The sequence below is a fragment of the Oculina patagonica genome, chromosome 2 (genome assembly GCF_052425735.1).
Source record: "Oculina patagonica isolate OP01 chromosome 2, crgOcupat, whole genome shotgun sequence".
Taxonomy (NCBI): Eukaryota; Metazoa; Cnidaria; class Anthozoa; order Scleractinia; family Oculinidae; genus Oculina; species Oculina patagonica.
The window spans coordinates 15,939,796-15,954,289 of NC_135759.1; the positions used below are offsets into that span (position 1 = coordinate 15,939,796).

Genomic DNA, 14,494 nt, shown 5'->3' on the forward strand with positions numbered 1-14,494 from the left:
TTTGCGATGCTTTTTCCTGTTTTCGTGCCATTAAAAGCCTTGCATTTAAATTTCGCTGCGCCATGTTGAATTTAATCGAAGGTTAAATTGCGAAATTTATCTTCAATTTGCATGTGCTTTTAGTTGTATAGCAGAATAATCGGATAAGATTAGACAATGTATAAATTGACATTAGAAACAATGCGCTAAGTGCGATTAAACCACTGAACGCAAACTAAGACTTATTTTTTAAATTAAAATAATAGCCTCGGGTTAAATTTCGTCATCGAAAAAAATTCATATTCAATTACAGGCGTAATTCTTTGTCTTGCTCATTTTTTAAGCCAAGTTTCACAGTTCACCTGCCTTTAAATAATTAACAGCAATGTTCTAATTGGTTCTCATTCCTACTTGATAAACATCCGTTATACTGATGAAGACAAAACACTATTCGGGCTTTCTGCAGATGCAGCGAAGTATAAGCACATGAAACCAGTTTCAGGCAACTTTCGGGATCAGAAGGCAGAGAATTCACATTCAAGTTAATACCGCGATATCACTGAGGGTAAATATATTTATTGTATAGACCTAGGGTAATTTGCGACTGAGCAAGAGATATTTCAGTTTTTATGTGTTATAAAATTCATTTGTAGATGCAAATTTCGAATCAACTCAAAAAAAATATATTTTTCGCTGCTCCTTGAGCAGATCGGTTCTTTCTGAACTAAAGAAAGGAAAATATATTCTTTATATATCTTAAAAAACTGCACAAAGCATAATGGAAGGTGGAGGAACTTATTTTTGCCGATATTAATTAAGATATTTCTCGTGCAGCATTGATTTGTAACGTTGATGCGTTTAAAAAAAATTGTGAGATTTACGGTTAAATTTTAACGTCATACTTTTGATGCCATCTCCACCGAAGTTAGTTGTTTTGTTTGAAAAACTTTGAAAAGGTATGATTCATGTTTGGCCTTCCACTAACATTTACTGATCTACCGCTTAGAATATTTGTTTTTTTTTTTTTTTTTTAATATAAGACTTTCAACTTATCAACGATTCCTAATGAAGCGAAAATTTGGAATCCTTTTTTTTTTATATATTGTGGTTTAAATCAGTTCTCATTCAGTCCATTTTCGATTTTTCAAATCTTGTGTCATCTTCATTTATCTGATGATCTGCATTTCGTAAGAGACAACTGCAGGGCTAGCTGCTGTCAATGAGTAAATTAAGTGAATATTCAGTGTTGTCAATATTTTTTTGTGAGCACACATAATTTGCAAAGAGTCTGGACGGTAAATGAACTTTCTGAGTAAAAACAACTGGGTTCTTTTATTGCTGTTAATTATCTTTTTTTGCCGCTCGCGGCTGTCGCCAGTAAGGCGACAGCCGAATAGGCTAGGTATAATTTGTTAGTTAAAATCATGATCACTTCAGTTAAGTTGTCAGTTAGGATATTGCAGTTTGGAGGTTAAGTGGATACCAAAAGTTCAGTTAAAATGTCGGTCAATTTTAATTTTTTGTAGTCAGGTAAAAGTTTGGCCTAACGTCGGTGCTCGCTTTCATCTGATCCAGCTATGCATAACGAATTGAATCAGAGCGGCTTGCTACCCTTTATCGGCGCTAGAGTATTGGTTTACCAGGATCCTCACTCGGAGAGTGAATTCTAAAATAAAAGGTAAAGGCTTGTTCTCATATAATCGCCCCAATCGTTTCTATCGTCTCTGTCACTTCAAAAATTTCTTGTGATCGGGGCGATTATATGAGAACATTACACAGACGATCGCTAACGTCTGCGGCGATGGGGCGACGCGATCGCTTGGATCGCCCGTGTTCTATCCTTCTAGCTTCTCTTTCTTTTCTTTGCCGAAAAACTGCATTATCGAAGAAGATAAGAAGTCACGAGTTTTGCTCTTTCATTGAAGGCTACTATTGTGTTGGATCTAGGGCTAAAATGTTTGTTTTTCGTAGGTCTACGCGCGATCGGGGCGGTCATATGAAAAACCCTCGATCGCTTCCAATCGCTTCGATCGCCTCCGATTGTCTCAGTAATTGCAAACGATTGATGCGATAGAAACAGTCGAGGGGATCATATGAGAGCCAACCTTTAGGCAGGCAGTTATTCTCCACTAGTCTGGAATATAGAAAAGTTTACTAAGCGAATCTTCCTGATCATCGGTTAGGAAAAGAGTAATAGGTCCGACTATTTCAAGCTGGTTCAACAAAAAATGGGAGAGCAATACATTGAAAGTCACAGTGGAAAGGTAACTAACAATATAAAAATATCATGCAATTCAGTATACGGAGAAACAAACGGAGAGGGCAAGTTTTCCATTTCCGTTCTATATAAAGCTGAAGGCACTGTGAAGTGACGTCACAGCCGTGTTTACATCATCCAATCAGAGGCCTCGTCAATGTTTCCCTGTTTGCGCACACAGGAAACATTTGTTGCAGAAACAAATTTTGTTTCCAAGAAATGCAAAATAATTGTGGCTTCTTTTCAGAACAATTTGCATCCGTACATGCATTCTCGTTGGCGAGCCAAGAAAACAGTTTTGGAAAATATTGTTTTTGATGTTTCCGCAACAATTCCCTCAGTTTGTGGAGCCTTAACGAAATCCACCGGCTATTAATTTATATGCAATCGCTACGAAAGCTACTCCAGGGGAACTGAGGGAGAAATTGATCTTGAACTTCTTATGTTAAAGCCTGGCTAAACTAGGAAACGTTGTTGCGGAAATATTGATTCGGAGGCAATGTCGCTTTAGCCACGCCGCACTGAGGAAACATGTTGCGGAAACAAATTTTGCTTCTTGGAAACAAAAAGTGTTTCTGCCTCAGGTCAAAAACAATTTTGTTTCTCGGACACACATTTTACTTCAGAAACACATGTTGACCAGTTCAGCCAAAATGGAAACAATATTGTCTAGTTTATGCGCATCATTGACACTTTTTCCCAGAAACCGTCCAGACAGCAAAACACTTTCCTTCTTCCCCTAATTAGCCAAAAAGGAAACAGGCAAGAAACAATGCCAGTTAGCCAGGCCAACGTTCATGCGGATTCTCACCACGTGCCCTACATGATAAACGAAGGCGACACACGCCGAAATGAAAGAAAAAAAGAAAGAAAAAAAACTGACGTCTCTCATCCAAAGATAGAAAAAAAACGCAAAACAAATAATGTATCAAGAATCTCCAATGAGCGCTGAACATGGTACTGTTAACAAGGAAGTATATGAAAGACAGCTTGCCATGAATCAGCGTCCTCTTAAAACGCGCACATGCATAGCTGCTAACTATGCACACATAAAACAATATTTTAGCAACTGTATATGCACTAGGCTTATATAATTTTAATTTAGGATTTTTGGCCTTTATTACGGTCCTTCGTTTTATAAAGTATTATTAATGTTAATAACAAAAATTCTATCACACGTTTGATGAAAAGTCATTTGCAATGCATTACTTGTTGATTTCAGGTCTGTTAATTAAGATTATTTCAGCTTAGTCTGATAATCCTCGTATTAATTGGTACTATTACGGCTGGAATCTCAAAGGGAATTTGCACACACAGTTAATTCTTATTCATATCGAACTAACGAAAATTTTATGATTCCCTAGCTTTTGAACAATTTCAAAATTACTAAGCGCTTTTTAAAATTAATTTAGTAGTCTAAAAACATCAAACTTCCTTCTGAATGTGCTTATTTTTGGGTTATCTTATGACACCGGATTTGACCAAACAAATCACTCGTTTGCACAAAGATAATAACAGGCTTGTGTAATCTTTTTTTTTATCTCGTGATTTTTTCTGCCTTTCTCTCCAGCTAATTATAAATCTTACCACAAACACTAATCAGTCGATTAAAAACAATAATTCACGAAAAGAAATCTTTTCATCGTTTCACTCAAAAGGAAAAAAAAACATTAATAAAATTAATTTTCAAGCAAATCAAGTATTTATTAATTAATTCCAAGGAACAAGGTTAAACTGATGAAGGTTAGAAATGATAAATTCAACACCCGGAAGATAAAAGTAATGGCCGAAATTCTAAATGATGCCGGTTTTATAAATATCAATGATTTATAATGTTAATTTCGATAGCGAGAAAGCCTATGAATCTAATAAGCTGCACGCATGACAATTTCCACTGTGAAACCTCATGTAGCTGTCAACCAAACGAATGTAACACGTTTCGTTTCCACATAGGAAATTCCCTTGATCTCCTCCGAACCCAGGACAGCCTGAACAGGGTAATTCCATGCTCTTGAGTTCCTGTTGACGTGCTTCTTCAGCGAGAGGGAAGTTGTGAATAAGGAACGGAATATAACGTAAGTTGTGTTCAGTTGTATTATTTTCATAGTTAAGGTAACAGATTGTACGCTTTTCCGATACACACGTCCTAAGATTTTCTTCATAACGTTTCGCCGTTTTGCCCAATTTTCGACGCGCGGGTAGCACATATTTCATAAAATCGCAAGGGTTCTCCTATAACAAAGCAAGTAATTTATAGACATACATGCAATCAAAAACGAAAACAGGATAAGAAAATGTTGTCACTTTCAAGTACACCTTTTTGCCTTAAAAAATTTGATCAATACAATTTTTGATGTCTGTCTGCAAAGATGTGACTCTTTTAGTAATAAACCTTCTAGGGAAAAAGAACAGTGTATTCTTTCCTTTCATTTCAGAAAAAAAAACATTTGAACTTTGCTTTTGGATTTCTGAAAGTATTCCCAGATTATTTCAATAATCTATTGGAAAAACATGGTTGATTTTCATTTTGTGTACAGACAAAACATTTCAATACGCGCTTGAAAGAATCAGAAAACCCCGGCCGCTCTTCTCTCGCCCGGTTTCGTGAGCAGTTATTTACAAGTGAACTTTAAAGATAAAGCGTGGGGAGACTGGGACGAGAAAACTACGAAAAACACAGCCAGACTTCGTTGTTAAGAAAAAATCGTGGCTCCAATTCCCTAGGTTTTTAATCGGGCGTGGCCGATTTAAGGTTTACCCTTTGGTCGTCCTAGAGCGTAGTCTCCTGGCGCGGCCAAAAAGACGGGGATAGCTCGGGGTTGCTACAAAACCGCTACGGGTGACGCATACCGCAATGGTTTTCATTTTAGTTTTGACAGGAAATCGTTGCAGGCACACTTGGTCGACTTTTGGGTTAATTGTAATCAGGTTGTGTTTTTTGCTTCGGCGGAAGGACAGAGAAAAGCTTACGGTGCAAAGTACAGTTGGGGCCCAGTTCTCGGCCACTTGACGTAAACTTGTATTTCTTACCTCAGAAGAACCGCAGGAACGAAATTTCTCGCAGAGCTAGCTACATTATTCAGCTTTTTGGTGTAAAGCTATCGACCGGTCAAAAATTAATTTGCCCGAGCAATAATAAAAATAAAAGCTCCATTTGTGGGCCCAGTCTCGGCCACCTTGGCCCAGTTCTCGGCCACTTTTGACGTAAATTGTATTTCTTACCTCAGAAGAACCGCAGGAATGAAATTTCTCGCAGAGCTAGCACATATTCAGCTTTTTGGTGTAAAGCTATCGACCGGTCAAAAATTAATTTGCCCGAGCAATAATAAAAATAAAAGCTCCATTTGTGGGCCCAGTTCTCGGCCACCTTGGCCCAGTTCTCGGCCACTTTGACGTACTTATTTCTTACCTCAGAGAACCGCAGGAACGAAATTCTCGCAGAGCTAGCACAACAGCACACGCCGGCAGCCCGAGCAATAATAAAATAAAACTCCATTGGCCACCGGCCACCCCCACGCAGGGAACCGCAGAGCAGCACAACAGGAAGCACGACCGGAAAAGCCCGAGCTAATAAAATAAAGATGGCCAGTCCCGCCCACCATACACTACCTATCGTATTTGCATCTCGAAGGTGAGAGAAGCGGAGCGAGGACACCAGACCACAAAAGGGCCCGAGAAAGGTTTGAAGTTAGTAAGTGTGAGGTTGTGATTGTTGTGTGGGCTCCGGTAAAATGGAATGGGTGTAGGGTAGGAGTAGGGTAGTAGAGCGACTGAAGAAAAAGGTTGAAGGGAGATATTGATATTATAAGGGAGAGGGTGGAAGGGGAGGTTGGTGGTAAAAAAAATTTAGTAGGGGGGGGTGGGGTCCCGGGGAAAGGAGTATAGGGGGGGGGCGGGCGGGTGACGGGAGCAGGGGAGGGCCGAGGAGGGTGGCGAGAGGAGGCGGGCCAGAGTTCCCCCAAATGTTAGGGTTAGGGGACCGTGGTCTCGTTAGTATGCGAGTTATGCCCTCAGCTCAGCGGTTTGTGTTCTGACCGTCGGCAAGCGCCCGATTTTAGCTTCTAGCTTCTCAATGTTCTTGTTTCTATTTAAAATGACAGTAACTTTCACACATCTGCAGTGACTTCTCCATGAAGTAAATAGCTACTAAACCAAACCCGAAAGTTGCGAATCGAGCACGGTAAAATTGTAGTCGTAACATGCATAAGGGCCAATGCTTTCAAATAAAACTGCAAAAAAAGTGTTAATGACGTGTCAAAATGTTTATGACAGTTTGCCAATTCAAATGCCGCCTTAAAATAAGAGATAATTACTGACAAAAGCAACCGAAAAAAAGGATTTTGTTATTAGACAAGCATTCTTTACTCACATCAATATTAATATGGCGAAAGTACTTTTCTTATCAAGGAAATGATTGCCTACGAAACCTTACGTCAATTCGAAATCCAGCGTTCCCACGTACAGTAAGCCTTATTTATTTTTTTTTAATCCAAAATTGGGTGATTGTGAGCTCACGATCGAATCTTACAGCGCTCGAACCAAGTTCAATCGCAAAAAAGCCATACTGGTAATTGAAAATGTATAAATTTAAACTGAAAAGATGACTTTTTTCCTTTGTTTAAAAGTTAAGTACTGACTAATGGACCGAACAAAAAGTAACATTACTTTGTGGTCATGATAGTCAAAAATGACAAAAGACCAAATGGATTTTACCAGCCACTTTGCCAAACTGCCAAACATCACTCTACTGTCAGACAGTGTAATTAATAACCATGTCGCTTAAGGGAACAATATCGCTTTCAATAGCGGCCGAAGTCGTAAAATACACAATTCTGAAGTCGACTTGAAGCGCTGCGTTTTCTTCAGATCCTTTGTTCAAAGCACGAATGAATTTATATTCCTTACCTTCTAAGCGAATTTGGGATAACCTCCAAGAAATGATTGTTTTTAATAAATGAATAAAATCAACAAATTGGGAAATTTAATTTTGGTCCAAGACTTAGAAAAAGAAAAAACCCCAATGTTCTCCTATCATATATTCATTCGATTAATTATGATCAACGCAATTAAAAAACATGTCAATAAAAACAAAGGGAGTGCTTGGATAACGCTAAATTAAGAGATTCATCGGCAATGTTTTTGTTATGATAATTATTTTAGCCGCTATACAAAAATTGCAATCACACAATTTGAGTGGCATGCGGCTAGCGGTTTTAGAAGAAGCCGTTTCCCCCGATCATTTATCAGCTACCAGCTCTCCAAGCCAAAAACGTTTGGCACGGAATTTGGGAGCAGACCGTTTAATAGCTGAAATTCCTGAAAATGGCGACTTGAAAACTTACAGGTGATTTTAGTTTACAATTACTTTTAACTGGACATGCCAGATCAATAGTTTTCACTTGAAACGGCATTACTCTTTGTCTCGTTTTTGCAACTCGGCCTTGTGCTAAACTTTAAGCTCACTAAATAATTTCATGATTCAGTGAAAAACAGCCAAAGTCACAAGCGCCGCTACTAGTTTGTATAGCTAAAAGCTGAACGAAACAAAACTGTTGTGATCGACTTCTCTAGTAAAACTCTCGGCCCTTGCAAAAACACAGCTATAGCTTGTCACTGATCGGAGGAAAAAAGGTTCTTCGGATCTCGCACAAATTGAGCCGCTGGTAATCAAATTAATACTTTGTTTCTTGCAACATAATTATTTACTCAAGAATCCATTCAAAACTAATAAACGCAATGTATTTCAGGGGCTGTGGACATAAAAAAGTTTATCTGCGAATATTGGAATCGTAGATTATGTTAACAAAAATGACAGCAGTCAGCCACTTTTAATTAAAAGAAACTGCCTATAAACTAGGCCAACAATGAAAACTAAAAAATATATATTGAGCAACAATTTTTAATTGTAAGAAAAACTCATTACAATTTAACCCTTTATCGGCGATCGGGAAAATAGTCTCTACAGTTTAATGCTGTGATGCATGCATCCTTACACTATCATGGTACGTTGGTAAGTTTCAACAAGACTTGACAGGCTTAGGTTTGATTACTGCGAGAGCGGCGGAAATCGAGGCAAGACAGCCTCCGTCATAATCCAAAACCGACTATTTAAAACCGTTTATATATTGACACGATCAATTTTGTTATGCTTACGGTCTGTGGTTGTCAAGGTACACCAAAGGATTTGCGAAGAATCTCTTGTGTAAAAAGTGGTAAGAGCCAACTTCAAGTTTTCAACACCAAAAAACACCGGTTTTAATGGTAGGTTATTTCTAGTACACTTGTTAGTTCTGTGCGAAAGACACCTTAACACAATAACACTGTCGTTAAATTGATTACGATAAAACTCAACATGCGTTTTGTTTTATTAAAATAATATGTTGCCATGACGGTCAATAAAATAGTCAAAATAAAGGAAATTTGAAAGAACTTTGACAATAGCAAAAAGGCTTCGTTTAAACTCATCTGAAATGAAAAAGATTCGAGGTTGCGATATGCTCTGTTTTGATGCCAAAAAAAGAAAACATTTCGTTATCCCAAAAATTAATTTTAATTTTAAGAGTGCCATATTTGATTGAAGAAATTAAGAGTGAACAAGCTTGATTAACTCCAAAAGATTACTGATGCTATTGTCACCAACAAGTTCATTTAGAACCCGTCTTAAAGAGAAAATCCTCAATTCCCTATATGCCTATTCGGCCTTTGGCTGGAGAGTTGTCTGAAGACTTTTGAAATTAAAAGACCAACGGGCTTTTTGTTTAGTCTCCTTTGATCTATATTTGGCCAACGGCCTTTTAATTTGGGTGATTGCTAGAATATGAATTATTTAATATTTTTTGCCGGAGATTTCAGCGAATCTTTGCCTGATCTTTTTATTCGAGTTTTTTTTTTAACAACTTTCACAACAGATACGTGATGTTTTGCAATAAGCGCTATAATCCTTGCCTGAAGTGAACGAGAGACTCAGTTTTATTTAGTCAGCTTGAAATTTATCTCGGTATCTTACTCCCTTTATCATTTTTATACTACACACTGAATGTTTAATAACCTAATCTAAAACTCTTATACCGTAAAATTCCGGTTATAAGCCCTGGGCTTATACAACTTCGTAAGGGGTTTTGGGTGGGCTTATAAGGCGGAAGGGCTTATATCCGGGAGGGCTTATAGGGGGAATAAAAAAAAAGTTTTTAAAAAAAACCCCGGGTTTTTTTTTTAAAAATGTTTTTTATTTAAAAAAAAAAAAAAAAAAAATTTTTTTCCCTTTTTTTTTTTTTCTCCGGGGGAGGGGGGGTTTTTTCGGGGGGGGGGGGGGTTTATGATTTTTTTTTTTTTTTTGTGGGGCCTCCCCCGGGGGGGTATATGGGGGGGGGGGGGGTAGAATAATTTTTTTTATTAAAAAAAAAAAATTTACAACCATAGGTTCCTACGGGAGTTTCCGTGCAAAAGCAGTGAAAATGCTGGGATCAGTTATTGTTTATTAAAGAGAAGCGTAACATTAAATCATTAAGCAAATAAGCACTTAACTAAATAACTTTTTATGCATAAATTTAATTCTGGTAACTGCAGGACGTTTCATGCTTTAGTAATATTTTTAGTCCTATACTTATGTTAAAACTGTTTACTATCCCGTTACGGTCTTATAAACATCAATCTCACATTAACTTAAAAAAGACTTGTCTGCACAACTGTTACTTCGTTAAATCTAAAGCGAGCTTATGCATATGTATTTCATTTCCAAAGATAAAAGCGTTTTCCTAAAAATATCGGTATCGTCTAACTGGAAATGCACAGAATAACGCAAACGCATTAACTCGCATTAAACAAATGCACCTGACGTCCTAGCCCGAGAAAGTCCATTATCTCATTGTTAAATGCCCATACTAAACAGATGAGCTTTGAGTGAACACCTGGAAAAGCTTATGTTTTTTCTCATACATTAAATGCGATTCAAAATTAGATTTTCACATTATTTCATGCAGTGAGTGTTCAAAAACTTATCTGAAAATAACTTGCAGATGTTGTTAAGAGTGTTCACTGTATCAGTTCGAGGTTCGATTCCTGGTGCCCTACATACACACAATATAAAAGACTGAACGAAAACTCTAAGGTAAGAATCCATAAATCAGTCAGAAGTTACCGATGTTGCCGGTGGTTTATGTAGAGCTACTTTAAAAACGTTATCTGAATAACTTTTTAGTTTTGCTTTCATTAGCCGCTTTTTCAATTTTTCAAATTTAGGTAGTTACTGCCAAATCTCCTCGTTTAAAATGTGAATCGTGAGAACGAAAGGATTGACTCTAATGTCAGTATTTAAGAAAAAGAGTTAATCTCAAGATAGAAACACACGATTTTACTTGAAAAACATGTTGTTTCGGATGACCTGCATCCATCACCAGTTTCGACTGCAGTGAGACCGCTAGTCGGTGTGATAAATATACAACGAAAGTAGAATGTCAATTATTCAGTTGAAACAAGGAAATAAATGAGCAAGATAGTTTATATCAATGCTGGTTCCCCACGACCAAGTGAATTTTCATATAACTAGACGTGTCGGTATTTCATAGCAATTTTCCCAAGAATTTTCAACGGCATTTTCAGTGAACGTCTGTTGCCAACCGGCCAAGTATTTCAACCGTTGTTACACGGAACGGGGAAAGTTGCACCCATTTCTGAATAGTTTGGAGTAGCAAACAAGTTTGTACAAGTGTTTTACATTTTACAATTTTACCATATTTTACAGTGTTTCTTTTATTTTCGAGGAAATGCATAGAAACGAAACTGAATTTCGGTATTAAAAAATGAGAAGTTACGTTGTGAAATAAAATATTATATGAAAAGTAGTGCTGAAAAAATATTCGAGAAAATGTCAGTATCAGTAAATACTGATAATGTTGAACAATACATTTTTGAATTTTTTATATGTAAATCTTCAGTTCAAATTCCACTTTCGAAAAACGCAATCTCGATGCAAAATATTAATGAGATCACAGACCATTCAAACCAAGAACAACAGCAGATGACAGTTAAATTGAACAGTGTCAAAGAACAACACAAACATTCTTAAACAATATTCTTTCAAGATGGCTTTTAATTTTCAATATAGCTATTGTCTGACTCCTTGAGGTTTTATTGTGCGGCAGATAGTTTTCGCTCCAGAAAATGGTATGATTAAAGCCCCCTGAAGGGTATTAATAAAACTGTATCATTGTGAAGAAAGATGATATCGGCTTGACGTCAAATACACCTGCTGAAACGAAAATGCACATCTCAGCATGTAATCCTTTTAGGCCATCAATTTTAGGGCATAAATTAACTCTTTGCTGAATACAAGTCATTTTGGCGGACCGGGAAAACACGTCTAGGAAGCTAATGGGAATACTTTTAAGACTGCACGCTGTACTTTAATGTTGCTACCAGAAACGTCTGCATATAAGGTTTGTAAGAAAAGTAGCATTGAAAATTTGTCCTGTTGACTTGAAAATTCTAATCGTGATTACATGGTTTGCCGTATGATTTTCTCTGTGCATGATAATATATACTGGTTATCCAAAACAGTTCTAAGCTTTTCTCAAAGTACTGCATAATTATAATGTAGGGAGTAAATCAGTGTTATACAGAAATATTACGTCCAGGATCTGAAATTGTGTTTTCCTCGGGAAAATTTAGTTCTTTAAGTACATCGAGAACCATCTGTTTGAATTCAAATCACTTCAGAACGAATCAAGAGGTGAAAGGGAATCAGTCAGATAAGGTCATTTTAACTTAGCAACTTATACGAACAGTAAAACCCAAATAGTTGAGTCATTAGTCAACCAACATGAATGTCTACGGATCAAGTTGATCAAGTGGCTTGCTAAAGCTGTTTCGCTAATATTCCACTTAACTCGCTCAAAAATCGTATACGCGTACAAGAAATACGCAAGCTCTTTCTATGCTGTGAACCCTAACCTATCGAGGATAACTACGCATGCATTATGTGAAAAATCCTTTCTGTTAATGACATAGTCTGTTATGATTATATAAACCTCTTTAGCTTCGTTGTTTGTTATCATCAATTTCAGATCATGAAATGTCACTCTTGAGACTGAGTTATTTCTTTCACTTATTCAATGTTTTTGACCTGCAAATGAATGCGTTACTTTTAGAAAGATAAAGGAACAATTCTCCAGAGAACGTCACATGATCTGAAATGGACAATTAACATAGGAGGTTAAGAGGTCTATTAAGGATAAAAACAAACGTGAAACTTAATTAAAGTAGCTAACTGGCCAAAGACCTATCAGACAGTACTTTAAAACAAGCTTCGGTCAGCCGCATTCCTACTCTTGTCAGAATTAACGCGACGATTGTAAAAGATCAAATCAATGCTATCGGAAAATACGCCATGTAAGGTATAGCTGCCATATTGTTCTTTTAAACCTTTCGCGCAAAAGATCTTGAGTAGCTAATTACTTTAAGGCAGTCTCAAGCGATAAAAACGAATGCGTCTCGATAACTTGAAGAATGCTGTGTTTATTAACACAACGATCTTCTTTCGTTCCTTTCTTTTTTCGAATTACTCAAAGCTACAGATTCTCCACAAATGGTAAGGGCCGAAGGGGATGGGGGTGAGGGGTTTTGGAGGGGTGTTGTAGACGAGACCAAGAAAAACAATAAACAGAAGATGGAAGTTATTGAGTGAGAAAATTTTAATAATCTGAATATTACCAATTTAATTAGGGTCATTTAATCGGTTAAACATTCTTTTGTCCTAAGTATGTACTAGGGACATATATGTTTTGCTGTAAATTAAAAAATCGTGTTTTCCATTTCCTCCTAGCGCGATTCCAGATCTTCGCACGGTTTAAAACGTTGAAGATAAAGGGAAGTCATGGCTGACGACAACTCGACGTCATCAACTCCTCCCCAGGCTCCCACTTTGACGGTCAGCAGTATCTTCCTTATCACGTATCTGTCATTACTAGTTGTCACAGCTCTGGGCGGGAACGGTTTGTTGGTGACTGTGATCATCAAAAGGCAACTCCTGCAAAAAGTTCATTATTACTTCATACTGAGCCTGGCAACTTCAGATTTCTTGAACGCTTTGTTGAAGATACCCACCACCATCCTTGGACGATTTGACCGCAACTGGTACCCGAGCTACACCATCTGTTACTTCACCACCCCCCTTGGGGTGCTTTTTGGCGCAGCGTCCGTGTTCAGCTTGTCAGCAGTTGCCATCAACAGATACCTCGTCATTTCGTCGCCGCTGAATTACTCGGACCGAATGCCGCCGTACCTGGCCAAAATCCTGTTAGCTGTGGTTTGGCTTGCAAGTTTTTGTCTCGCGATCCCGCCTGTCATGTGGAGAGAAAAAGAGGCGATCTGTCGCAGCGGGAAGATCTCTAAAGAACATTACATGTCCGAAGTGCTGTACTTCTTCCTGGCGTTGTGGCTTTTCGTGATTGTGATACCGTTCATCGTTATGAGCGTGTCGTACGTGAGAATTTACCTGATCGCGCGATATCACGCGTTACAAATAGACTCTCAAAACCAGGCCAGTACGCTGTACCAACAGACCAGGAAAAGACGGAAGGACTTGAAAGCCGCTGCAGTCCTTGCCGTGATTGGCGGAATTTTCATACTCTGTTGGTTTCCGTTCTTCGTTGTACAGACTGTTCACAAGTTCGGCAACGGAAAAATCAGTCCAATCTATTTTAACATTTTCTTATGCGTGATGTACACGAACTCAGCGTTGGATCCAATATTATTATTCCTGTTTAATGCCGAAATACGAAGAGCTCTGGTCAGAATGCTCTGCAGGGCATTCTTCAAACCCAAGCCGCAACTTCCACAATCAGAGCTGTCTTCTTTTAACTGATCGGGAAGTGTAACGAAGAGACCACAAAGTGGACTTTTTATAATGTGTTAAAAAGTGGCAAGAAATAGTCAATCGCGGAGGTAAAATCGTTAACCGTACATTAAAAAAAAGGAAGATAGAACGCCTTATAATAAGTACTAGTTAATAACTCAGTGCGTTCCTTAAACCTACTCGAGTCGTGTTCAGAGTCATATTTTCAAAATAAATTGTATAAATTGCATGATGATATGAGATTATGTGGTCCCTTATTCATGCAACGTACTGCGAACCACCCTTTTAGGGCCCTCGTATCAACCGTGCGCGTGCGCTAAGCATTTTACCCAAATTAAGGTGGCAGTCATACTCATACGTACTTGTGTTGCCTGTTATAGGTAAATAAATGAGTATTGTGAAAAACT

General features: G+C 37.9%; 1 protein-coding gene across 9 annotated transcripts; it reads left to right on the top strand.

The window, feature by feature from the left end:
- Positions 1 to 464: 464 nt before the first annotated feature.
- LOC144643220 (5-hydroxytryptamine receptor 4-like) lies at positions 465 to 14,474 on the top strand. Of its 9 annotated transcripts, XM_078502409.1 has the most exons (4): positions 465 to 544; positions 4,190 to 4,311; positions 10,252 to 10,343; positions 13,056 to 14,474. In XM_078502409.1, the coding sequence occupies exon 4, from the start codon at positions 13,107 to 13,109 to the stop codon at positions 14,094 to 14,096; it is 990 nt and encodes a 329-aa protein (XP_078358535.1). In that variant the 5' UTR covers positions 465 to 544; positions 4,190 to 4,311; positions 10,252 to 10,343; positions 13,056 to 13,106; the 3' UTR covers positions 14,097 to 14,474. The 9 variants fall into 9 exon arrangements, with proteins under 9 accessions (XP_078358535.1, XP_078358534.1, XP_078358543.1 ...); XM_078502408.1 differs by lacking the exon at positions 10,252 to 10,343; XM_078502410.1 differs by lacking the exons at positions 465 to 544; positions 10,252 to 10,343 and adding an exon at positions 1,469 to 2,243.
- Positions 14,475 to 14,494: the final 20 nt, after the last annotated feature.